This window comes from Falco rusticolus, chromosome 2, assembly GCF_015220075.1.
Source record: "Falco rusticolus isolate bFalRus1 chromosome 2, bFalRus1.pri, whole genome shotgun sequence".
Classification (NCBI taxonomy): domain Eukaryota; kingdom Metazoa; phylum Chordata; class Aves; order Falconiformes; family Falconidae; genus Falco; species Falco rusticolus.
The window spans coordinates 12240397-12267180 of record NC_051188.1 but is presented as its reverse complement, the minus strand read 5'-3'; the positions used below and the strand labels follow the sequence as shown (position 1 = coordinate 12267180).

Here is a 26784-nt window from a genome sequence, read left to right as displayed (position 1 = left end):
CACGAAAGGAACTGCATTTTTAGAGGGGGAATTTAATCCCAAAGTGATACTCATTCACGTTTTGCCTTCTTTACAGAGACAGCAATGAATACACTCCTACGTAAAGGAGTTCTTTGTAAGGGAGGGGGATGACTCGCTGACTAACAGTTGGGCTTAGGCTGATGTTGCTAATACACACTTTTGAGCAAAAAGAATGATTGAGGCATTCCCTCTTGCTCTGTCAGCCATTGTTTCTATCCTTCCCCATCATCCCTACAAGGTTCCCAACCCTATCTCCTTAATCCCTTCCCTCTTCCACAGCCACTCCCTCATCACTCTTTGCACTGACAACCAGAGCAAGCACTCTGAAGCCACAAAGTGCTGTTTCATATAACTAATACATCGCCTTTTCCCTAGCCTCCTACATTAAGCAAGCAGCCTCTGGGCAAGACTCCTCCGAGATACGCAACTTGAAAGTCTATTCATGAGCTAATTTGTGAGAGAAGACCTGACAGTGGCTCATACCAGTAGGTTTCAGTTATGGCTGCAGTATGCCCTCAGCCCTCACCCTTTGCCTAACTGTCCCCTGGCCTTCCCTCAGGGCCTGCCTGGTCCCCGCCATACCGAGAGCGAGCCTGCAGGCCACCAAGGGGAGGCCTCGCCCAGGCAGGACCAGTGCAGGGCCATGTCCTGGTGGCACCTGAGGGCAAGGCCCTCTCCCAGGGCAAGCCCCAGCCCGCAGGTCAGGCCCCTGAGCAACCTGCTCCCAGGTGACCTTGCCTGACCCCAGCCTGAGGAGGAGGAGGGCAGTGTTAGCCCAAATCTGGGTTCTTCACCCTGTGTGCAAGATCCACGCACTGAGTCAAGGTATTTGTTTATGGCACGCGTGCGCAGAGGTGGGTGTTGGTGGTGATGCACCTCATCACCCTCTCTTAGCGCATGGTAAAAGATAGCCCCTCTCTTAATGTATGGTAAAACATTTTATGCACCTTGAACAATTGTTTACAATTACATTTAGTGACACTTCATTTTCATTTTCATCGGTTTTTACAAGCCTTTGTACAGCATTTTTTTTTTCACCCCACATGTTCTGTGGGGAGGAGGCTTTGTTAGTAGGAGGCTTTCCTTTTCTCGAGGGTGAAATAAATTTGTTTAGTCTCATTAGTCATTTGATTCTCCTTGAGCTTATCTTATAACCTTTTAGCTTGATGTGTTTATGGTGTCTATTCCTTCTCCCAAGGCCATGTTCTGTTAACAGTTTGTAAGGATTAACAAACATCCTCTGTTTTTCAAAGTCTTTCTTTCTCACTACAGATATTTAGAATTATTTTTTCTTTCTTTCTTTTAAATGAATAATTCTTGTACCAGTAGGACAAGGCCACCATCGCTACGCAGGCAGCAACACTGCCACAGCGCTCGCTTCTGCCTCGGTAGCCATCAAGGTGGACACACTCGCCTCCCTCACCTGACAGTCCCGCCAGCCCTCTCTATGGTAAGTCCTCCTCCGGCCGTGGCTTCCGTTCCGTTGTGTCTATGGTTCCCGCGCAGTGCCTTGTGGGCGCTTGGCGGAATTATGGTGGTGGCGTAAGGCAGTTGCGTAGGGTGAGAGGAGGCCGCCCTGTAAGTGTCCGGGGAGGCGGTGGGCGAGTTGGCCGGCGGTGGGGGTGCGTGCTTGGGAAGGCTGTAGCGAGGTCTCTAGAGGCGGGGGGAAGGTGGTCCTCGGGCAGGGGGCGTTGGGGGAGGGGTCCCTATGAGGGGGGGGGGGGGGCCTATGAGGGGCCGGGCCGCGGCCGGGGCAGGCGAGGGGGAGCGTTTCTGTGGAGAGCAGGGGAGGGCGGCCGGGCCGGGGGGCCCTGCGGCGGAGCTCCAGGGGCCGGGCGGTGTGGCGGAGCCCGCTGGGCAGGGGTGACAGCGGCGCAGTGCCGCAGCCCGCTCCTGCCGGCCAGGCGCTGGGGTTCGGGCTCCCCCGGGCAGGCGGTCGGGGGGCGGCGGCTGTGGCGCAGCCCGGCTTAGCCAAGGCAGTGCAGCTCCGGGCCGGGCCCAGTCGCTTTCCTTGGCAAATAATCCCTGCGTGGCCGGTCCTGCCTCCCTGTAGCGCTGAAGAGGCACCTCCAGGGCTCCATTTCTGAAATTCGAGAGGTTGGTGTGACATCCCCGAGTGGTTTCAGGTTGAGTTCGGGTACTTTGAGGCTGAGTCAAATGCAAACGGACTTGAGAGAAGAAGGGACAGTTTCCAGAGGATTTGTTAATGCTTCATGAAACTATGCAGCCACATTGGATCTGATTCTTCACCTGAATATATGGATCCCCCAGCTACTTATAACTAGCACAGATGAGGGTTTTGAGAGCAAGTGGCTTTCTTGAATCATGGGTCTGGCAGAGTCTGTGCTAAGGCAGAGCTAAAACGTCTTGCTGAGCTCCAGCTGACTCCAGCACAGCGTCACTGAGAAGCATCAGCAATCCTTGGTTAACAAGCCAAGGCTAGTTACTCTCTCACTTCTTTTTAAAGGTGTTTCCATCTGTTAGTTTTGTTTTCCGAGTAGTAATTCAGTGGAAGTAACTGTGTTTTCTCTAATGGGATGTTACTTTGAACAACAAATAATTGCAGAATTTTAACACTGAAGTCATGTGTTTTGTGATCTCACTGAAAGTGAAAAAATAACTAATGCAAGCAGAACATAACCTTTATTTGTGCATCACAAAAACATATGAAGTAGTATCATGTTTTTTTCTTTGATTTTAATAATCTTTAATATGTTGTCTTGTCATCCTGTAACATTCAACCATCTGGTTGATGGGACTGGTGCCTTTATGTATCTCTGCAGATGTACCTCTTATATCTTCACGTCTTTGGTCGGTGCTTAATGGATGTTTGTGTCATGGTGAAGCATGAATGAGCATAATTTCAGATAGTAGATTTAAGCTGGTGCTGGTTGATCACACAGGGGTTTTTGACATTGGTTAACCATCCTAAACTCTTGACACAGTAGTTTGGGATTGGATGGTCTCAGCTCCTGTTCAGTAGTGCTGAGCACAGTACCATGCTGACAGGGTGTCTATGTGGCTGAGGCTGGTTGGAATCTTTCACTCCTTTGCCACAGAAGAGTTGTTAGTAGCAATTTTGGGCATTATTTTTTAGGACACGCTGGCAGTATGTGAGTTCCCACAGTTTCTAAGCAAGAGCTGGTGAAAACTTCTGCGTTTGTCCAAGCATTTTTAATTGCACTTTGTTTACATAAGGGTAAAGCTGTCCGCCTTCTGTCACCAGGGAAACATTGGCTCTAGCTCTTCAGAAGGTTTTGCTGGCAAGCTGGAGCTCTGCACAGGTCAGCCCCAAAGGACTGACCTCCATTATTAATGACAGTGCTGTGCCTGTGCTAGAGAACTGAGCAGGTCCATGATGAGGGCTGGAACGTGATTCAGTTCAAGTTGCGTGATCTTCATCAGTATTTCATTGTCAACACCATCCAAGGCTGGTACGTGTCAGCCAGCATTTCTGGTGATGATACCTAGATATGGTTTGAGGGATAATGGAGGGGTTCTCAGTAGGCAGTCATTTTTGGCTGTCGTTTTTCAGGAGGGGAAAGAGTTTAGTTGCAAGGCTGTACAGCTTGCCTTAAGGATAGGAGGCCAGCTCCTGGTTGGTTTTATTTACTTGGCAAACATAGCTTCATACTCTTGTTAGCATCTGTGTGTCATCTTTCAAGCATATTGGAAAATACTTTTATTTTGAAAACCTGAATAGGGTCTGTCAGTGTGCTGTCAATAAAAAGCTCCTTGAATTTCAAGGATCATGAGCTGAGTGATAGCTGGTATTCTGTAGTGGGCCTTGTTGCTTCCACAGTTCCAGGAACAAAGTAGCTTCTGGTGAGTGTCTTTCACTGTAAGTTGTAGTAATGACAGTGTTTATCCCTTAATTCTGCAGTAGTTAAAATGACGACAGCAGCGAGGCCAACGTTTGAACCTGCGAGAGGAGGAAGAGGAAAAGGTGAAGGAGACTTAAGTCAGCTATCCAAACAATATTCCAGCAGAGACCTTCCTTCTCATACTAAAATCAAATACAGGTTAGTATTGTTTTCTTTGGTCTTACGGCAAAACAGGCTGGGAATTATTTTTTTGTTATGAGTGGTACTCTGAAATTTTCATGTTAGATGTTGATGTGCATGACACTGAGCAGACACCAGGTTGTATGGCAGTGCCGAATGAGTGAGCTGAAAGTGTCTCAAAAGCAGACCTAAGAGATCGAATGCATTGTAAGTAGTTGGAGAGGTTTAATCTTAGTGGTATTTATTACTGCTTATGGACATGAATCATCAGAAGAAGGTGTGTTTTGGAGACCAAGCATTTCAGGCAGTGGAGCAGAAAGAAAATTGTCATTAGGATTCAGCCATGGAGGGTGCTGTCACTTGCAGAGCAAAATGGGTTAAGAGGAGTGAAGTTGAGCACGTCTTCAAAGCAGGAAAACCACATCATGTTATTTGCAAAGGACCGCTTGGAAAGGACATTAAGAGGAGGCAGGGAAATCATGGAATAGCACTTGTGAAGTAGTACATGTTGGAAGAGCTAAAGTTAAACACTGCAGGTGGTTCGTGCAGATCCTGGGAGAGGAAATTGCTTTAATAGGTGAGAAAGATAATGGGATTTTGGGAATATTTTCCTCTGTTTAAAACGCATACAAAATATTCATTATCCTTTTGAAAGACTAAATGAAATCTGGAGTCTATGTGATACAGATACCTAGGATTTAAATGAAATGTTTCAGGTTAAAAATGTTCTTTTTATTTAAATGATGTTATCCTTGTCAGTGAAATGACTGTTAAGGTTTTATGTTTGCACTTTCTTGAGAAGATGTTTATCCTTGCATCTCTCCTGTGCTTTTGCATTTCAAGAATACATATGGGTAAGGGAGTTGGAGCATTCTGGAGAATACTAAAATCAACAGCACAAAACGTGCTGTCAAATACATTTTGTTGTTACGGGAAAAATTGTTGGCGGTTTGTTTCTTTAAACAAAAGTGGGGTTTGGAACACCAGTCTTGCTTTGAAAGGAGTGTGTGGAGACAGATATGTAGAGGGATATACATTGTATGTTTTAACAAATCACTGTGTGTGAGAGAGAGATGGAGGGGGCATTAAGTGTCTTCTGTTCTTTCTCCCAAATACCTAATACAAAGTTGTCTTTGTTAAATTGCCAGGACTACATCATTGCAGGAAAAGTTCAGTGTTTCAGTCCCACTCATGTTGTCTTGAATGACAACAGGGCTTGTGGGGATTTTGCAGCTGTATCAGGGATTACAAATTCAGGTTTTTAATTACATAAGCAAATTAAATACTTCATCATAAAGGCAGGGTGTGCACACGGTGTGTTTGTAATGGCTTAAGTCTGGGTTTCTTCCAGGCACTCTTATTTCCAGCACTGAGTTCACAGGAAGGTGAAAGGAATTGCTGCTTGTTCTTATTCATTAGTTCTTTTCAAGATTTCCACAGAAAATTCAGTGCTCTCTAGGTAGAACTTAGTGTGACTCAAATATAAATAGTCTATTGCTTTTGGCCAGCCTGTGTTACATAAAAGAGGGAAAAACACGTATCTGCTACATGTTTCACTAAAGCTAGGGTTTTGTCTGTTCTCCCAACTTTTTATTTAATGGCCACAGGAGATTTTCTGGTAAGTCTCTTGGAGGAGAAAAAGTTTATGAAAAGTATGTTCTAGTCTTGGTCTTTTCTGTAAGTCTTAGAGACTGGATTTGCAGCAGCAGCCTTGGATGGTAAAATAGTGAGGAAAGTTGACCATAATGCTTGTGGGTGTCTGGTAGGACACTGGGCTTGGACTGCTGGAGAACAGAAGATACAGACATAGCTACAAAAGGAAGATGTAGTCGCCCTGGGTTTGTAGGAATTTATGTAGGGTCTTATAATTTATTTGAGAGTCACTGGAAGGAGCATGTGTGTGTGGCATTGCATGTCGCTGTGTGTAACGTGTACAGAGAAGGAGGCTGATGAAGAGAGAGTAAACAAACATATGTTGACTTTGTACCCAGTTCTTATTCTCTATACTTACTTGTTCACCCCAGGATTTATTTGCCTCCTTGAAAAAATTGCTCCCAGCTGCAGACTGTCAACGTCAGCTTCTTTCCCCCCTCCCCCCATGTTGTTTTAGACAAACTACTCAGGATGCTCCTGAAGAGGTTCGTAACCGTGATTTCAGAAGGGAGCTAGAGGAGAGAGAGCGGGTTGCTGCAAGAGAAAAGAATAGAGACAGACCAACCAGAGGTAAGAACAAAGAAACAAAAATTTTAATACTTTTGTGTGGTGTTGCTTTTGCACAAAATTTGGTGTTGTAAGAAGTCTGTGGGTTGCAGACAGCATGTCATGAGAGTAGAATTTAGGGTATTGGTCTGATAGTTCAGAGCTATTGACCTGCAAGGGAATGTCCGCTGGCTTTCATGGTGGCTTCGTACTAGCAGAAATCTAGGCCAGCCAATAGAAAAGTGCAGGCCATCATGCAGACCAGCTGATACAGTATGATTGTAATGAACTGGCAACAAGTATGTACAGCTAATAGAGCGCTTTTTTTTTTGTTCTTGGACAAGCAAGACAGGAAGGAGAAGAGGAATGACCCATCTTCTAGTGTTACAGCACCAGTGTAGTAATAATTCCATTTCTGAGGAATGCAATTCTGTTCAGATAGAGTGGGATGATAATTAAAATGAAAATCAAAGTGGTTTTTGAGAAATACTCATTTTTAGTATAAAGCTTGACAGAATTTAGATAGTTTAAGTTTAGGTGCAAAGGTATTGTGGGGCTTTCAAATTCACAGATGAAAGCAGGTGCGGTTTGGACTGAACTAGCCAACAATAATGCTTTGAGGTGATCTCAAGGGAACCCTCCAATTGGATATATAGAACAAGGATATTTCTCTACTACTTTGTCTTCTGCTGTTCTCTCTTCTTGAAATAAAGTTTTCAAAAAACCTCTGGAGGCAAAATGGTAGGTTTGGGGATGTTATTGCTTCCCTTGAGGATACCTACAGGGAAGAATTAGCATGGGCATTAAGATTAAAAAAGAGGGAAAAGTAAGCATAAGCTTGTATCTCTTACTGCAATGCAAGACAAATTGTTGATGAAGATTTTTGCTTCCTGACATTAAATGCTGTTAAATGAAGTGTCTTAGTGACTTTTTTTTTTAAAATCTTATGCTATAGAACATACAACATCATCTTCTGTATCTAAGAAGCCTCGGCTAGACCAGATTCCTGCAGCAAATCTTGATGCAGATGATCCTCTTACTGATGTATGTATCTTTTTTTTTTTCTGTCTTCTTTCCTGTCATTGTCCTGCCTTCAGGGTTTGCTGTTAAAAGAGTATGTACTTTTAGGTTTGCTAAAGACCTAAGACACGTTCCAATGTATCTTCCTTTTACAGTTACTTTACTTTGGTGGAAGTTCAGAGTGGTTCAGAGGATTCTGATCTGTGCTGTAGTTGTATTCTTGGAAAGCCCACAAAAACTGGGGAACTGAAAGTAACACTTAAACTACAGGGAGTGGGAAACTCTTTAGGCTTGGTCAACTACTGGGTTAGTTAGAAGATTTCCCAAAGATAGAACTGTTGAGATACAATGATTGTCTACATGAGCAGCGAATTCTTGCTCTTGGCTCCTCTCCTCATGCTGATGTCTAGGAGTTGGGTCTAAGACTTGACAGTAACCTCAGGTTTTTTTAATCCTGTTATATTTGCTCCTAACAATGTTGGACAGGGTATTCAGATGCACTACTATAATGACTTATGTTACAATGATTAGAGAGTGATCAGGGACAGCCATTTTATAGAATCTGTCAGCTACATCACATTTGAATTAGAAAAAAAATAATTGCAGTCATCCAGAAAGCACAAACATATTTTTGTCTTGTTTATTTGCTCTTGAACAGCAACATTATTTGTACCATATTTGCTGGTGCTGCAAGCACTCATGTACTTCAGAAATCAGCCAGCAGCAAATTGCAGCCTTAGCTGGGCAGACCAGGGCTGTTTTTATTAAATGAAATGAATGAGCTGCTTCTTGTTTCCGCTTGTTGCTGTTAGGAAGATGATGAAGATGAGGACCTGGAAGACAGTGATGATGATGACACTGCAGCTCTTCTGGCTGAACTGGAAAAAATCAAGAAAGAACGAGCTGAGGAACAGGCTCGAAAGGTAAGATTTCACCATTAAAGAGCATCTGGTTTTTGCAAACTGGATTTTACTGGTGTGCCTTAAGTACTTAGTGTGAGTGAGAACTAGTAAACAACTCACACACCCTTCAAAACTCTTCTCAAGTGTGATGGATATGTTCTGTCTAATAACTGTTGTCAAGAATTTTAAATAAAATTGTTGTAGGGCTTTTGAAAAATGTTGCATGCTTCAGATTGAGTAGTTTTGTATGTTTTTATATGGAGAATCTCCATTAGTGTAGAAAAACAAAACAAAAAACTCATGCAATGCCCTCCCACCCCCCAAAAAAAACCCCCAAAACCCCACCCCAAACCAAAACAAAAAAGCTAAGCCACTTGGTTGCCTTTGTATAAGGTAATCTGAGATGTTTTTTAGAACATGCTAAACAAACATACTAAATGCTGGTCAGGAGGCTAATCAAAAGGCTGGTGACAACTTAATCTTTGGGTGCCTCTGAGCTACTCATAGTCTTTCCTGTAGCTTAACACATTCTTGTAGTTTAATGTTTTTCATGAATGCTCTCCAGTAAGCTGACTGAATGGGGGGGTGTAGCATCTAGGAACAGCTAGAAGAGGTAATGTTTATAATTCTGTTGTAGGCAGCATTGGAGTACTTGCCTGCTTTTGGCTAACAATACAGAAATTTACTTTTAGAATCAACAAGGCCAGTAAAACCTGTGAGCTCTGCGGTGTTGGTGTTAAGTAGTTTGAAATGCTAAAAGCCGTACCATGCTGCTTCAGTGAAGAAGTTTTGCTGTAGAAGACTGTTGATACTTTATTCTCCATCTAGCCTGTGAGTGGTCCTTTACATTAAAGTATGTCTGAAATGCCTCTCATCTCTTTATCTAGACATTTGAAACACGTCATGCAGCAATGAAATTGTGTTCTGCATTAATTACATGATAAAAATTACTTAAAAACACTATCAATAATACTTCCGTGTCTTCCTGTGTGAGATGTACTAAACTACAAATTAAGGGTAGCAGTGTGTAGGAAAGACTGCTACTTCAGCTGTCCTTGCACAGTGCTTAGAATGAAAGCTTAATCTGTGTGGATTTTTCACTTTGCCTGATAGTTTTAAGTATCTATTTTTTTAATAGATAGATATATATAAAATACATCTAGATTAAACAGTGTAACTTGTCACATTTTGGTATAGAAAACTTGCATTAGCAAAATAATGGTAGTAAATTGCAGCACAGGTAACCAGGTGCATGCTTCTCTGTTTGCATGTAGAAAGTGGGAGTGTTACCTCTATGAAATTCTTACTTTGTCAGTAGAGGGTGCTGAAAGCTATGAAGTATTTAGTATACTGCTTTTTCTATTCTGTCTCTTCACTGGTATTATTTTTTACCTTCCTGGATGTTCTCTTTCCCCCAGAAGCAGGGTTTATAACGTCCAATGCTGCGTGCTTACTGAATACATGAACGCTTATCTGAACTGCATATGTTTGGTTTTTCCTAAAAATTGCTATTGTTTATTTGCAATAGTGCACACTTGCACACTCACTGGCTACCTGCTCTATTCATCCTTTCACTGGTGGGGCAGATAGGCTTTCTTAAAAATTGTCATCTTTGGTAAATAGTGGGTTCTCTACGTGTACTTGGAATTTTATTTTCTTGGGGTTTTTTGAGAGTAGGAAACTAAGACTACGTTAATGGAAAAAGTAAAAACCAAGGTGCGATGCAGTCTTGGAAAGAGTGTTTGGGAGTAAGGGTCTCCTTCGGAAAGATCATTTATGTATGTTGGCTTTAGTGGTGCACTCTGTTTAGATTATGCCTTGTTTCCATGACTTTAAAACAAGGTGTTACTGGCAAAGCAATTTTATAGCCATTTAATATAAATCCCTTTTCCTTTCAGGTATGTGGGATTTCATATTATTATGTATTGCAAACTGTAATTTAAACCTAATTTTGTAAGTAACCTTATATTAGTCTTTCAGCTGACTTCAGGATAACATCTCATGTCAAAGTCTTAATTGTGTGGTCACTGTTAGTCCTAATCCACGTACAGGGATGGTTGAAACATTGCTGTCCATAGCAGACAGCGTGGGTAAACCAGTGGCAAGGCAAAGAGAAACTGTAGAGTGTGGATGCCTGTTCACTGTTCATTCTGTGCATCGTTCTCAAATCTTGTTGTTGTTATACAGATCAATATGTCTTTGCATCTTCTTGGAGCATACCAGGGTCTTAACAGGATGAAGTGGGTAAAATACAGTAATACATCCCAAATTCATGCCATATGCAGGGTTTTTTTCTTTTTCCTGATACGTTAGTTATTTTGATTTGAAACACTAATCCAATTATTTCTGAGTCTTCCTTTAAAGTAAACTGCATTTTTGTATATGTTTTCACTGGTCGCTTTGGTGTCCTGTATTTAAGTTGATATGAAAGGAGGACTGCTCCTTACAAAATGCATCTCTGGTGAGATGGCAGTTAAAAACAGAAGGTGAGAATCTGCTTTTTTTCAGATCATCGCACTCTCTGTTAGTTTCTCTTATGTGATGATACCAATTTCCATAAAAATCGCCTAAATCTGATTTTGACAAATACTAGCATTAAGAGGTTCTAACTTCCTTCACGCTGATATTTCCCTGTTCGTGAAGCAGTTTGTCAACCAAATAAGCAGTTCCTGTCAAAGCTTGTTAACTTCTCAAAATGCTTAAATTCCCTTGAATTCTGTAGAAACAATAGAAATATTAAATAAATACTACAAATGTTTTTATAAACAGATTGAGCATGGGAGTCATCCTGACTTTTCTCATCCCTTCCACAATTTTAATCTCTCAGGTTGTTTCTCATAGACACTAAGCTGACCAGGAAATTTTAGCTTTGAAAGCTGTTTCTGTGGAATAATTCTGGGTCTGTCTAAAACTACAAATGCTAGGTCTGCTGTGTATGTGAACTAGCCATGGATAGGTTTCGTGGAAACATTTCAATATTCCAAATTCAGCATTACAAGGCTCTTGATTTTTCAATTTGCAAGGACTTCCTTAAAAGGTAAATGGAAATAATTAAAACCAAACCTCAAACCAGTGAGAAGCCAAATGTATGTGTGCAGTTCCAGCAAAGCTATTTTAACATCCAGTCATTTTGTGCTTATCTGAGAACAGACTTAAAATTTTGGTTTGTTTTCTTAGCAGTTTTATTTCACCAAGTGTTTCTCTATAACTGAATATATTACTTTACCAATGGTCAGGGTAGAGTTTAGCTCTGTCCTGTGTTTTAGCCATGTCACAGACTTACAAATAAAACATTAGAAAATGAATCTTGATAGATACTAACCTTTTCACTTAAATTTTAAGGTTCTAACTAAAACTAGAATATCAGATCAGTGATTAAGAATTTCAGTAAAGAAGCAAAAGAAGATGGCAGAGTATGTCTCTTCACTAAATGTGAGACATGCTAGTAATACTTACCCTTGCCAAGAACTAATGATAATGTCCCCTCCTTTGTGGCAAAATAACAACAAATCTGTGTATAGATGCTGCCGTTGTGATTACTTGTTGTTTTTTGAAGGTTCAGTCAGTTACTCCAATCACTGTATTGCATGGTATTAGTAATTTGCCTAGAATCAAAAAACTGGGGTGGGTCTCTGTTACAAAGTTTTGTTCCCTGCTACTAAAGGCAGTGCTTCATAGTCCATCATTCAAAAATTAGCATTTAGATAAGGTCATGTGATATGTTTTTTTCAGCCTTCAATGAAATGTGTGTATTTCAGGTTTTCTTCCAGCTACTCAACATCTATAAAAACCAAGTAATTTTGGAAATTTCAGCACTTTCTGTAAAAGTAATCTTGCTCTGTGCTAAGGGTAGGAACTATACTAAAAAAACCCCAACGCTATGGTAACAACATTTTTCTTTCCTTTGTGGTCAGAAACAAATATGCCAAGAGACTGTTATCCTTTACAGCAAGATAAGGAATAATTGTTTAGTTAAGGTTAATATATTTTTGTCCACTTTTGTTTTTTCCCAGCTGTGATGCTACATGTTGAGTTCCCTTGTACATTGAAGGCTTCCTGTAAGATCCCAGTGACATAGCAGCATCTCCATCTGCTTGCTTGTGGTATGGGACTCCCTGTGCCAGTTCAGTCTTATTCCTCACACCTTAATATTCCTGGTTGATTGCCTCTGCGTCTAACACAGTAGTTACAACATGGTTGATGTCTGATTGATCTCTGCAGATCATTGGTGCAACACACTGCAACTGAAAAGCACAGCGCTGCTGTCTGTAGTGATGGAATAATCTGTAGCATGTTTTTTTTGCTAAAATGGCTTAGGAAAAGAGTTGTATACCTTGTCTTGTGGAATGGAAAGGCAGGCAAAGAGGCATTATTTTAGAAAGGGTGGAGTGAATACAGATGTATTATTTTTCCCCTTAGGCTTTTCTTCTGTTGTGGGTTTGTTGTATCCATAGTGTTTTAGCTTAATAAGCCTTTGTTCCACCACACAAAAGAACAGTGTAGGCTTTGGAGCAACTGGAGCCTCTTATTTTGTGAACAGCTGTGCTTGAACGTGCCTCAGAGGTGTGAAGCTCAGACAGCTATGAAGGTTATGTCTGGTCTGTTTGATTTGATACAACCCTTGCCCCGTCGCCTGGAGCGTCCCAGCTTTCATTAGAGGAGCAGACAGTGGAAGATTTATGTGGAAAATTCTGAAACGTAATGAAAACCTCTTTTTGGCTGGAGATGAGGGTTTCTGCAGTGCTGGCCAAAATGTATAACTTGGCTTAAGTGTAAACGTCAACTTTACACCACTGAGTTAAACTTATTATTTCCTCCATGTCATGTCTCTTAAGATACAAAAGAGTAAGTTACCTGTTTATTAGTCTTGAATACCTTCTTTGGGAGGTTGTAGTGAAGTTAAATAAGACAAAAAATCTTCAAGACTAGTCTTCAGAATTAGCCTGCTTCTTAAAATTTGTAGCAAATATGTTGAAATGTAATCCAACCAAGAACAGTTTTGAACAACTGAATTCCATAAGTAAATTACCATGCACACTGGGTCTCCTATGTAAAGTGACTAAAACTGGAGATGCCTCACTCAATGGATCTGTTCCCTTTTTGCTTTTCAGATCTGTTGATCTTTAATGACAAAGGTAAGCTTATGCAGTTTGTTACAACTTGTAGTTTTTCTGCCTCTGTGGGTCTAAAAGACAGCAGAGTTCTGTTTGTGAACAGGGAAGCAAGGAAGGGTTACACGAAGTGTCCAGGGGCTCTGCAGCATCTCTTAATGTGAATATGGAAAATCAATTTCTGAAAATAAGATTCATTGATGTTTTATGTAACTGTTGTCACTATGTTTGACAGCTGCCGTTAGTGTTATGTTCATAATTATTTTTAATAATACAATAGGTGCAAAAGTAAAATGTAATAATTCGAAATTCCCAAGATTGCTCCTACCACTGCTTTTAATGGTAGTGCAGTTTTTGCTACCCTGCAGTCCTCTGGAATTGTAGTTTAGTTGATTAAATGGTTTTTCCTAGCTGTGAGCAGTTTTAGACAAGATCTAGTTGAGCTTGAAATGCCAAGTTGTTGGGGTCGATGTGTAAGTTCTGTATCCCAGCTTCTGTGGTGGTGCAGTGGAGAGGCAGTCAATAGAGCCCGGAGCATGGTTGGTCTCCTGTGTGTAATTTAGTGTGAGCAGAAGAGCTATCTTGACTCCTTATTGTATTCTCTAGATCTGTTCTTCATATGTGAGCTCAGGTGCCTACTAGCGGGTGTTTAGTTGTACGTGTCTTAATCTGGAGCTAAATCCTACTCTTAGTCTCATAGTACTGCTTGTAGTGTAATGCCTTTAAAAACTTATTTCAATTTTGATTTTTTTTTTCTATGACCACATTTTATCACTTCTGTCTAATAATGCTTTTTTCATTATCAGAAAACGAACTATGTCAGGCTAATTGTGGCTGAATGGGTTATGTAAAGCAGATAAAAGTTAGGAGGATGCCTAACATGGCTTTCTAAAATCTTATTATAGAAAAATTAAATGTGCATTTGTGTGTAATAAGAACGCTGGAGTTCTTATGTTATGGAGAACTGCATGCGTATTTTCTATGATTCTTAATATTGGCTTTATCCTCTAGTAATTCTGAATGTTTACAGTTCAAATGAGTGAATGTTTTTCAGTTCTCTTCATGCATGGTAGAGAATGCTGGAACCATCAGCTTTGTAGGAACTGTTGTGATTAAATCTGAAATGGGGGAGGGGAGAGAAGAAGAGCTGTAATTTCCACCCAGAAGATGCTGATTGACTCCAGTGGACTTTAGACCATTGAAGAAAGGCTATGTGCAGTGCATTGTAGTCCTGTATTTTTCAGTGGTGAGTGTATGCATTTTCATGCGTCGTGAAAAATCAGCGTAAGATAGTTATGTGTGGCCAGTAAAGTGGTGCATGAGGCACAGGTTCAGTAACTTTGGATCATGGCCAAGGTTAATGTCTTAGAAATTTGAGGGTGAGACTGTGCCGTGCTCTGCATGTCACCTTGAGGGGAGTTCCCCTGGAGTTCAGCTCTGAAATGGAAGACTGCTGCATTCGTTCACCTATATAGGACTTGGAATAAGTTCTCTTTACAAAAGCATTTTTCAACAGGGGAGTATTAATTTCTTCCAGTTCTCTTACTAGTGCTATCTTCTCTTGAGTATAGTCCAGTATGGATTTTTGGTTTGTAGCTTTCTTATTTGCTTTTAGGGTTTATCCCAGACCTCTTGTTTTATTCAAAGTCTCACTTTTAATGGAGCTTCAGAGATTAATGATGCTGAGCCCACCTTATTTTGGGCAACACAGAGAATGCTTCACATGCTTGAATCCTGTTGTACATTTGCCTAATGGTCTTAAACAAAATTTGATCGCCTCTCAGGACATACCCGAAAAACAATACTGATTTTCTTGTTTGTAACAATATCCTAGATTTCGCTTGGTTTCAGGTTAGTGCTTTGCATGCATGTGCTGTACAGTAGTCTGAGGGCTGCTTGACTTGTGTTGGGAACACATGACACCGACTGCAGTAAATCGAATTTCACTGCTGTTGGCTCCTCTGCGTTACAGGGAAAGAAGATGGTAAATCAACGGTTGTATACTGTGCAGAAGAAGCTGCGTATATCTCTTGTCTGTTATCCACAGAGGAAAGGAATGTATAATTTGAATTCATATTTCTAGTACAGGAGGAAATTGCTTTTCCATATAAAATATTTTTGCTCTCTGTGTTTCCTTATTTACTGGGGTGGTATTTACAACTGAAGTTGGAATGCAAATATTGGATTGAGAACTATGTTGGAAAATGCAAAACTTAAGTTTATTTGTGTTAAGAACTTTTTAACTGCTGCAGTTTGTGTTAAAGCTCCATGGATACAGCAGCAAGGGCAAGTTTTGCCTACCCACATGTTTTAATAAGGGCATTACAGGGCTTGTCCTGAAGCTGTGCCATGCTTTTAAGCACTATGCCCTTTTGGGGAGCTTTTCCCATCCCACTGGCAATTATTTGCAGCTGGTTCTAAATTTTTTTTGTGAGCAGCAGTGTAATGGTAGGTGTTTTTTCATAACTAAAACGGGTAGATTTCAAAAGGTAAAATCTTTACCAGTGGTCCTGCATCATCTGATATTCGTATGTTTATTAAGTTGGTATTGTTCTTAAGAGGGTTGGGGTATTGTATAGGTTTACTTCACATACCTGATCAATCCAATTGAAAAACATTGTGAATTATAAGTAGTTCTACTAACATTTCACTTAGCGTTGATTAAATGTGTGAAGCTAGAGAACTCTGGCTTGTTCAAGTTTAACGCTTAAACATCAGTGTTCAAGTTTAGCGCTTAAACCTTGTAAATACTATTATCAAGAAAAACATTTTCTCTTTTAGGATCCCATAGCAGCTGCCCTCAGCCATGAATTTTCTGCAGTTTGAGGGGGGGGACAACAACCCCACAACCTTGTGATCTCTTTGTCTTTAGTTTGTATAATATTTAAAAGCCATAGTTTGTGTGTCCTGCAGCCCTAATGAGACTTCTGTGCATTTTTTAACTAGAATGTCTTCAGACCTTACTTCACAGGGAAGCGGGAGACCTAGTTAGTCATCCGAATTTAAAGAATTACTTTTTTTTTCTCCTTCTGATGAAAGAGCAGTCTATTTGAAAGATTGTGGAAAAGTATATTGATGTGAAGCGAATATTACACAGTCACTCTGAAGTCTGTGAACATTTAAGTCACTAAATACATTAATACAGTGCAGAGGCATGGGCAGTGTTTTGTGTTGCCTGTATTGCATCAATTCACTTAGGCCTGAGTTACATGCTTTTGACAGTACAAGGAGAAGACAATTTTTCTGGCTCTTGATATTGGAACTCTTAGATAGTCTTATGACATCCACTGCTCAGTTTCACCTTGGATTTCTCAATATTCTTTTCAATTGATCCCTAGGGAAGTTATGATTTTAAAACCCAATCAGATTGCTGAAGATAGAGAAGTTTCAACGTGCTGTAAGGTTTCTCCCACCTAATAAGTATTGTATAATGTACTCTTTTTCTCATGAGGATAAAGAAAATCTTTTAATCTGTGTACAGTTTCTAATATGAAGAGTATGTAAATGGTAAAACTAGAATTTAACTGAATATTTGATGGAACATCAGAGGTAAGTAGAGCAAATAGGAGTGTTGCTAGATTGATGGTTTCTTAGCAATTTTAAGCTCTTCAGAGTGTCTCTGCTTCTATCCTTATTCTACTCATACATAAGCGTCAAATGTTCTGAAAAGTCTGAGCTAGGGATTCAAATCCTATGTGAGTGTTCACAGCTAAGTAATGTTTATCTCTACCAGCTAAATGAGAAAGTGGCCTAGAAAAGTAATATATCCATTTCTGGTTCTCAGGAACAAGAGCAAAAGGCTGAAGAAGAAAGAATTCGGATGGAGAACATTCTGAGTGGTAACCCACTGCTGAACCTTACTGGCCCAGCACAGCCTCAAGCAAACTTCAAAGTGAAGAGGAGGTACTGTGCAGTCTGCACTGTGATAGCCATCCCTTTGCTCCCTCTTGATGCTCACGGTCAGAAAATGTTATCACTGCCGTTGGGGTTTTTTTCCTTCCTCAGATCTCGTCACAAGCGGTGTAATGTAGAATTGGGATACTGATGCATGTAGTGATCGTCTTGTGCATTTCTCTGAACGAATTACCCTGCTACTTTGTGTTCAAAAAGAGAGAGAGAGATTGAGAATTGTTTTGCGTGACGTGTGCATAATGATAGAAAAAACTTAACAGGACCAGAGTTCCACAAGAAATTCAGTGTTATGCTCCCCTTTAAAATCTAGCTGGTTTGGGGTTTTTTTAGTGTAAATAGAATTAATGAAAACCAGCCTTTTTCTCTGTACAGTTCTTGTTTGCAGCTAGTCCAGTTATTCTTGCATTTATCAGAATTCAGGCCATTAGCTTAAAGGGTTTTTTTTCTGCTCTGTTCAGATGGTTGTTCTTTTCTGTAAGGGTAAAATATTTAATTAAAAAATCTTTAAGCTGCTGATACTCCTCTCTCTTCTAACTCAGGAGCATGTAGGAGATGGCTTGGATTAGAAAAATAGATTATTTATTTTTTTGTCTTAAAGACTAAAATCTAATCCTAATGACTAGTTGTTCTTAGTACATTTAAATAGGAACACCAGACTTCATTTATGTATTTTTGTAAATTGCACCTTTTTTCATACAAGCTTACTGAAGTTAACTTTCGTTTTCAGATGGGATGATGATGTTGTGTTCAAGAATTGTGCCAAGGGGATAGACGAAACAAAAAAGGATAAAAGATTCGTGAACGATACTCTGCGATCAGAATTTCACAAAAAGTTCATGGAAAAATATATCAAGTAGTACAGTTTTATGTGTGGTGGTGCTGAAGGACTTGGAAGGTCGTGGTTGTTCCCTCTCATTCCCTCAGAGCTGAAGGCTGAATATTTGGTCATAAATTCCCAAATGCTTTTTCAAGATCATCAACAGCTTCATCATTAATAATTGCTGTGTATCTGGAGTTTTTATTCCTGCAGTATGTTTTCCTTTTAATTTTTAATTAAATAAGTTTGTGTTTCATGAATGTTTCTCTGTTCATGTGCATTTCACTTTCACTGGCCACCTTATAAATGGTGGAAGAGAGAAGCTGGTTTGCAGTAAATACTTCTAATTGTTTAAATTGCTTTTCAAAACAGCCTATATTTGTAGTGATGGTGACTTGTGACTTATGCAACTTAGATAAATGTCAGTATCACCAAAGGTGGGGAATAGCTGAGTGTGGTAAGCAGTGTGGACTGAGAAGAGCTATACTTTCTGTAGCAAATTGGACTTCCTCTTAATAGCTAGTTAGAAGCTTAGTTAATAATCTTCCTTTTTAGTTTCTTCTTACTGTCAACCAAGTTACCATTTGGTGGGGTAGCTCCCAAGCTCTTAGCAGCCCTGCTTTCGGGGCTCTCTTGGCTCAGCACTTCTGGAGCAATACCATGTAGTGCTTTAGGGGAGCCTTGAGGGGGGAATACTCTGTGGAACCGTAGGGGTTTTTTTTCCACCTAACAAACTATTGCAGAGCTCAGTCCCTCAGTCACAAACGTGGCCTCGAGGTTCAGTCTGTGTGTGCATGGTTCAGTAGTACTAGTGTTGTCAGAAACTTGCAAGGGAGTGTTTTTATTAAACAAGTGATCTCAAGATACCGTAGTACACTGCTTACTTCTTAAATGTCCGTTTTAACACTTAATAGAGCAGTACAGAATATTAAGTCACTGTAGAAAATTTCAGCTGTGAGGGGATTTTTTCCCCCCCCTCTTTTGTCATCTCAATTGAATTTGAAATCTTGGCCAAGTGATGCGCTGGACATGAACCTAACATCTGCAAAATGCAGTAGTTACTTCTCTGCCTAGAAGGCTACAGTGGCAGGACACAGTAATGTTTGCGTAAAGTTCTTGCCCTTCTCCTTGCCTGTGTTGTGCGCAGCTTAGTTCATTCTTACAGGCGCGTTTCATAGTAATATTATTATTATCTCAAGCTCATAATTTGAAAATATAGCTGACTTGCTTTTTAAGAGAGTAAATGTGGAGCACAATGTTTTAGATTTTCTTTGGGCATGACTGGTATCTTGTAAAAGCTTTCATTAGCTTTAGCTGTATTTGCCACCCTTCCATTAAGCTATGCATAGTGTACTAATGCCAGCAGCTAATACCCGTATTTACTTGGAAGTGGGATTTTCAACGTGCTTAAGGTCATGTGAGTTTCTACAGCTACTGGAGTAATATGTGTCTGTGTTACTTCTGCTACCTGCCTCGTGATAGTAGTGATTCTTGGGAAGCAGAAAAATGGGTGTAGTTTGTAATTCTCTGTTTTCAATTAAACTACTAAAACCTTGGTATATAGGCAGTGTATTTAGAAAGGGGAAAAAAAGTCGAGCTGTACTTGTCAGGGTCTAGCAGTGGAGAAGCCAGCTGCTGCTTTAGGTCTGACCCAACAACATGGTTGTCATGGCAACAACAAAAAAAATACGTTGGTCTCACAGTATTACAAGGTATAATCACTGTGCCAAAGTGAGCAAATGAGCATACAGTTTTACTGGAGAGGAGAGACATAGCAGAAATGCCAGTTCAATGCCTTCATGGAAATCTTAAGTGCATAATGCCATCATTTGTGTTCTTGAAGTAATGTAACACTTCTTGGGGAAAATAATACTTTTAAGAAATCTAAGAAATCAGGTGGCCAGGGTTGGATGAGGTTATCTTCATATATGCGGGCAGTTGTTCTCCACAGTGCAGGAACATCGCTTTCTTAAATTTTTGCATAATGCATAGGTATGATCAGTCATTTTCTTTTCCCAGTAGTGCTCTTCCTCCCTGATTCTGGAGAAAGAGCTGTAGAGACTATATAGCTCAGAGCTGCAGCTTTATTTGAGTTTTTTGTTAGCATTGTTGTTCAGCTTGACCACAGAATTGGCAGATCCTATCTCTAACTCCCCCCTCAAAGCTTTTGTGTTTTAGCCTCCTGCAGCGTAAGCTGACCCACAATCTGAGGACTCAGCAATACACAAACACAATATGATAACTGAGGAATCTCAAGCCCTATCTCTTGGTGGGTTTTGCATCATTAACTACTGAATTTTCTTCACCACTACTGGAAAGCTAAAGTGCTCCCTGCTTTTTCTCCGGGAAAAGCCCTGTGCTTTCAATATTGATGCTGTATTGATGTTTAATTTTCTACTGTGCTTCTTGTACTCATCTAGGCAAAGACAAGCAGATAATTAGTTTTTGTAAAACTGCAGTGTGACTGTGAGTTCTTAACAAACAAACAAACAAACAAGTCAGACTGGTGGTCTATACCTCTGCTCCCAGCATAGGTTTTTTTTCTAGGAACCTCTCTTCAATATGACAAATAACTTTCAACACAGGTAGTGGAGCTGGTAAGGCAGCTGTTCCAGGAGGTGAAGTGGAAGAAAGTTAACATTCTTGTCACTTCAAGAAATGTAATATTAAACAGTTCCTAGCAATCAGGATTGTTTAATCCTGTGGGTTTTGTAAGCAACACCTGAACTCACTGTTAACTGGTGGCTTGAAACAAAGTCACTCCTTTTATGAACAGTTTCCCCCTTGTTTATGGTTGTCTTAGGTGTAGCATTGGAACTGAAAACCAGGATCTATTTTCCATAGGGACTAACAGTTAAACCTCTGAGGTTTTTCAAAAAAAGCCTTGTCTTCCAAAATTTTTCTTGAATATGTTTTAGAATTCTGAAGGGATTAGTAGTATGAGGATTAAAGCTTAACGGTAGTCCTGCAGCTGGAAATAATTGTGCTGTGTGTATACAGGTTTTTAAAATGTTTAGCATCTATTTGTCTTCCTCAAGTAGATGACTGAATATTAAAGGTTTCATATTGCAACCAGCAAAATTACTGTCTGCATTTTTCAGGATTTCACATAGTCATAGGTACCACATAGGCATCCTGTGAATGGCTGGAAGGAGATTTTTTTATTATTATTATTTTTAAAAGTACTCCCTTTTTGGTGAGTTCCAGTTCCTCTGTTAACTTGGATTCTGTTTGAAATAAAATTCCGGGGCAGAGGTGACTTGGTACTTTGCCTGTTTACCTTTGAGTGCCTCCCGGGCAGCCCAGCTGGTGCCTGCTGTGGTGACAGCCTGGTGCCTCCTTTCAGCCATGGACGTACCGGTTCCCATTGAGCTGCTGAAATTTCTCTCTGCTTTTTCCTGCAACTACAAATACCTTCAACTCTTTCATGTTGGAGAAGAGATGTGAACGCAGGGTCAAACCATCAAATGGATGGCTGATGTTGCCTTGAAGTGCTTCACTTCAAAGGATGATCTGCAGAATTCAAGCCTTGAAGGGACGTGCTGATGCTCAGAAAGTGCTTCAGGTTCAAGTGTTTATTCCTATCTGCAATCATGGCCAGTTGGAGCCTGAAGCCTTAATTCTCTAAGGAACGTCAGAATCATATGTAGGGGCTTCTCTGATTTTATTTCTTTCTCTGTGCCTAGTACTGTGCAGTACAGATTCAGGGGGAGGGAAAGAAAATGCTCACAGAAATGTTCCCTTCCATGGAAGTCCTCCTAACATATCCCGTCAACTTTTAGAATGGAATGTAGTTAGTTGTTGGTCAAGAGCAAAACTTCCTGCCAAACTTTGTCTTGCTTATTCAGGAAGAATATTTTGGGATGCTTCTTCCAAAGAAATAAAGTCTGTGTTTTGTTGTAAGTTCAGCTACTTTTTCCCTAGGCAGACTGACATTGTTATATTTAGCAATAAAAGCAAATACAGCCTCATTGCCATACTTCATGTCCCCCAAGGTACAGTTCGAGCAGAGCATAAATAGGCAAGTTTGAAAAAGTCATATTTCCTAAGCTCCTCTGAGCTCTCTTCTTGAATTGGGGATAAGCAGAAAGAAGAATATTATTTCCATTGGTGTCCAAGTCACTCATTTTAAGTAAATTTTAAAAAACCACTCAATTCTTTTCATTGTTCAGTCACAGATATATTTTACCGTTGTGCTGCTTGCTTGCTTTGGCTGAGATCATACGGGTTGACTTTTATGAATTTCAGACTTGACTTTGTTTCCTTGTCACCAGTGGGCATATCATGGGATGTAACTGAAGAAGAATGGCTGTGATGCTGTGACTGGCAGGGAAATAAGATAGAAAATGAAATAGCGATTATGTCTAGGTTTTAAATTGCCTTAGTTCAGAGAGCTGGAATATACCTAAGGGATGTGATAGAAGTGTCTATGTAGTATGGGGATTTTCCCCTTTTGTAGCATCTGACGAGCTGTTCGGGAGCAGAAACTTAACATCACTGATCTTACCAAAATTTGATCTTTCAAGTGGGGAACAAGCACAAAATTGCTTGGAATTCTAATGTGCCCGGTGCAGCTCTAACAGGAAGGAAGTGTCATGTAGATCTAAGCAAACTACATCTCCAAATCCCAACTTGCCACCAAGCCTAAGAAATGGTAGAGGGAAGCAGCACTGTACAGGAGGTGAAAAAATGAAACAGAGAAGTCTGATTGCTCTCCATTGAAATCAGTAGCATCAGAATAGGAAAAGATGATTTCTAAATTGTACTATAATATAATCTTCTGGATTACAGTGGGGTTCTGTTATGATAGGTTTTATGGAAAGTGAGGCTGTAAAGCAGGCTGTGTTCTGAACAGCCTAAATGCTTAGAAGTTTGGGTGAAAGGCAGGAAGAGACAGACTATTCAGTCCCACAAAAAATTATATTTGAGGGCTGAGCGATGATCTGCCCCTCCTTCCAGCTTTTTTCCTGGAAATACTCATGTTAAGAAGTTGGGCCATTTTTAAATTTTTTTTTAACTAAGTTATTTCCAGTGGATGGGATTTCAAGCAACTGGTCTTCCTCCAGTGAAAAAGGGTTATTTTTCCTGCACTGGGAGAGCAAATTGTAAGTTTGAGCTGGGTAAGGGTGGAGGATAGATGTGCCAGTCGGTCTGCTTGCTTTCAGATGGGGCTCCCTGGGGTTGATCTCTGTCCTTTGGGATGGCCTGGTTGGACTTGGTAGCACACGAGTCGTTGGGATTGGTGAGGTGCGTGGAGGGTGTGCTTTGCTGAAGCATCACGTGGTTCGCCACCGCCTGGGTGGATGGTTGAATCCTAGCACTAAACTTTTGGACATTCTCTGCAAGATACATTAACTCTCTGAAAGAAAAGTCTATCCTGACTGAAATCCCCATGAATCCTTCCTCTAGTGTGCATGCGTCCCAGACGTCCCTGTGTTCATGTGTCCCAGGTAGGAGCCCCAGATGTGCTGTGTCATGGTGAGACCAGCGCAATTCAGAATTCTGTGAATGTTACTGCTGAATTTGTCCCTCTGGTGAGATCAACATCATGAAAATGTCACGGTCCCTTTGAGGACAGGATGACAATGGACTTGGAACAAAACCAGTCATGTAGCCTAATTCATACCCCAGTTTGCAAAGGCTGATACTCCTGCGTGCTGTTTACCAGTCCTCAAGCCTAGTGTGTGGTAGTCTCAGTCTCCTCCCTTGCTCTGGAGAGGTACTGCAGCTGCAGGCTGCTCCAAAGCCAGGCCGCAACGGAGGTTGTCAACAGAAGAGTGGAAGAAGTTGGGCTCCTGTTGGGTTTCTTTCTTCTGATGAAGTGAACTTCACTTGCGCCTCTTAAAGGACTCCTGTTAAACCAACGTCCCCAGTCAAACCTACCCCTGCTAGCAACGTAAGGATCCATCACATTTCCTACTGCAAGACTTGTTTTTGGCAGTGCAGCAAAGATGGTGAACCTTGTGATTTATTTTAGAAGGTGACACTTCACTGGAACATCTTTTCGGTTTATAACTTTTAGGGCTGAATTGATTTCAGTTGAAGGCACAGGTAAGCTGATGGTAAGAACAATGAATCGTGTTTTCTGAGAGCTTTAGAAATTATTCATAGATGTTGAAATCTATAGCTGTTGTATGTCCACCTCCTCTTTTCATTTATGCTTGTTTTTCAAACACCAGCTTTTAAAAAATGAATATTCTCTCTTTCAGTGCAAACAGTGAGAGAAGGAATCATTTTAGAAAATTGCAGAGCTAAAGGATTTTTTTTAAAAAGCAGATTGAAGTCCTTTATGTAATACCCCTTTCTGCTATTTGTTCCAATGAAGAATAAAAGCAAGACGGTGTTATGTAGGTGTTGGGGCAGGGGATGGTAATCAGGACTCCGGAGTCTATTTCCAGCCACTGACACAGGATGGTGGCCTGGTTTTCTTTCTCCTTGATGGACTTCTGCTGCAGAACTTGTTGTATGTGCGGAGTCAGGCATGAAGCTAAGAGGTGAAGCAATAATTTCATCCCTACTCTGTGATGCAAAGAAAGCAGGGTTCTGTTTTATGGCTCTGCTGTGGTTTGTGTGAATTCACAGAAGCAGCTCAGGCATGTAAACCCTTCCAGTCCAAACCCTGGATCTGACTGGACAGCCGGGTGCTGGCATCCCAGCTCTGTTCCCACTGAAGGAGCTGCACCTTTACCCCTGCAGTGCTAACCCATGGGGAACAAAGCAAGGACCCACCCTGGAGCATCTGATAGCCTCAGTGGTCACGGCAGGGATGCGGGAGGTCTGAATGAATATTGATTGAGGCAGGGGATAGAGTGAGGAGTGCTCAGCATTGGTCCCTTGGGTGCGTTCATGGCTTACACACCCCTGGGTCCCTCTGTCTGGAGGCGATCGGCCACCCGTGGTTGTGCAGCAAGACCTGGGCAGTGATGTCTTCTGCCAGTCTGGGTGGAGCACTGAAGTGAGATGACACAAATATAGTCCCTGGTGCAGAAAGGTGCATGTTGGCGTAGCCAGCGGCTGTGCAGCGCTTCTGTGGTGGGCAGTGATTGCAGCAGGGGGGATCCAGCCACCCTCTGCGATGTGCCTGGGTGGCAGTAGCCCGTCTGGACTTGTGTTTTCCAGGTCAAACTCCTACGGTAGGACAGGATGTGTTGGAGCAACATGGAGGAGATGGGAGCATTTATGTATCAAGCCTTTCCTTTTCATACTGCTGCAGCCTGGCTAGCTGGCTCCTCTTCAGCGTTTGTTGGTTTGGAGTGGGTTTGTTATTTAATTTTATCCATTTTTTCCCCAATAGTTACTCCTTGCCAAGAATATCAAACCTGAGAACTAGGGCAAGCGTGTTGCGAGAAAACTGAGAGATGCCATGGGATGCCTTGGTACAAGGGAACGCGAGGGGGGACTTGACAGAAGGCCTGGAGGGCATTTGGACTGTGCTCAACTGGAGACGGACACAGTGCAGAACTAGCAGATGCAGAAAGTTAAAGTAAAAAATAATAAAATGGTGAAATTAAGCAAAGAGGAGAGATCAGAAGGATTGTGATGGATGAGCAGGAAAGATGAGCGGAGTAATGTGGACAGAGAGAAGCTCTTCCCACCCCTGTAACACGCCTTAGCCAAAGAGGTGATAACTCACTAACTAGGACCAGATGGGCTCATTTGTCTGCGCTCGACAGCTCAGCAGAACTTGTTTCAGCTGCCACAAAGGATGAGTTTCAGAGTCTCAGCACAGATCATTGCTCTTTTGACAACCAGTTCAGGGGCCTGTCAACAGGTTTTCCAACGCACTAAACATCTGCAGAAAAATGCTGAGCAACATCTGAGATTGTGGTCAGTTAAGAAGCATCTGAAAGGGAGCTGGGAGCTTTTGGAGATCTAGTTTCTGTCCCGGGATGCTCAGAAACCAGTGCTCTGAGACATTAATCCTGTGACTGGCACGGCTCTGGTTTTATCCCAGCGTTATGCTGCTGGCTGCAGTGGAGTTATTCTTGGTACTTGCTACTGTAAATGGGAGAGCAAGACCAAGATGTTTCTAAATACTTGGAATTCTTTTTTTAGTGAAATGTGTTTTCTAAGTGGAAATAACAATAAACCAAAGACTTTTTTTAGAATATCCTGAACATCTTAAGAGTCAGCCACATCTTTTCCTGCTGAGTGCAGGGAATCTGGTGGGATGAGCCGCCTCCACCAGTCACAGGGACAGTGAATAACTGAGTGTCTGAGAGCACCAGCTGCAAATCAGAGGTGGCAAGCTGGGCTCTAGAGGGATGGGTCAATGCCGAATGGCATCATTATGGGACTAACCCAGCAGCTGCTCTTTCTAAGCAAAGAGATTTGTCAGTAAATTGAAAAATCCCCACAAGTTTTCTTAGCCGATGTAGCAGAAACAGAGGAGACATGGGGACAGCAAGGTGGGGGCATGAGGGACATGGCGGGACTAGCACTGGCTCTTCAGCTAAGCCAACTCCTGCCAGCAGAGGAGTGAGTCCAGGCTTGTTTTCTACTCCTGGCTTTTAATTCTCTTCTTTCCTCTGTGATGCCTAGATTTTCAAGAATCGCAAAGCAGTGGAGATACTATTTTTTTCATCCCACATTCAGTAGGACAGAATATAAATGGTAGTTTTAAAGCAATATCCAGGGGGCTTAGAAAGTATGAAGATACTCCTAAGCGTTCTCTTCCTTTTTATTGTGAGCTGGGAACAGGGAAAAGCTTGTTATCTGCAGGTGTCTGCTTGTCATCAGTGAGGTGCTGCCATGTGCAATACAACATGAATTGGCATTGGACACCAAAGCTGTAGAGC

General features: G+C 41.3%; 1 protein-coding gene across 1 annotated transcript; it reads left to right on the top strand.

The window, feature by feature from the left end:
* The first annotated feature begins 1491 nt into the window (after positions 1-1491).
* On the top strand, positions 1492-18246 carry CWC15 (CWC15 spliceosome associated protein homolog). Its single transcript, XM_037376370.1, has 7 exons — positions 1492-1599; positions 3905-4043; positions 6136-6248; positions 7180-7268; positions 8057-8167; positions 17042-17160; positions 17897-18246. Exons 2-7 carry the CDS (start codon positions 3913-3915, stop codon positions 18024-18026), a joined length of 693 nt encoding a protein of 230 aa, XP_037232267.1. The 5' UTR covers positions 1492-1599; positions 3905-3912; the 3' UTR covers positions 18027-18246.
* The last annotated feature ends 8538 nt before the right edge of the window (positions 18247-26784 follow it).

Coding starts and splice junctions, on each gene's coding strand:
- CWC15 (XM_037376370.1), top strand. CDS start 3,913: ATGACGACAGCAGCGAGGCCAACGTTTGAACCTGCGAGAGGAGGAAGA. Junction 6,249..7,179: donor TAGAGACAGACCAACCAGAG/GTAAGAACAAAG, acceptor CTTATGCTATAG/AACATACAACATCATCTTCT. Junction 8,168..17,041: donor CTGAGGAACAGGCTCGAAAG/GTAAGATTTCAC, acceptor TCTGGTTCTCAG/GAACAAGAGCAAAAGGCTGA.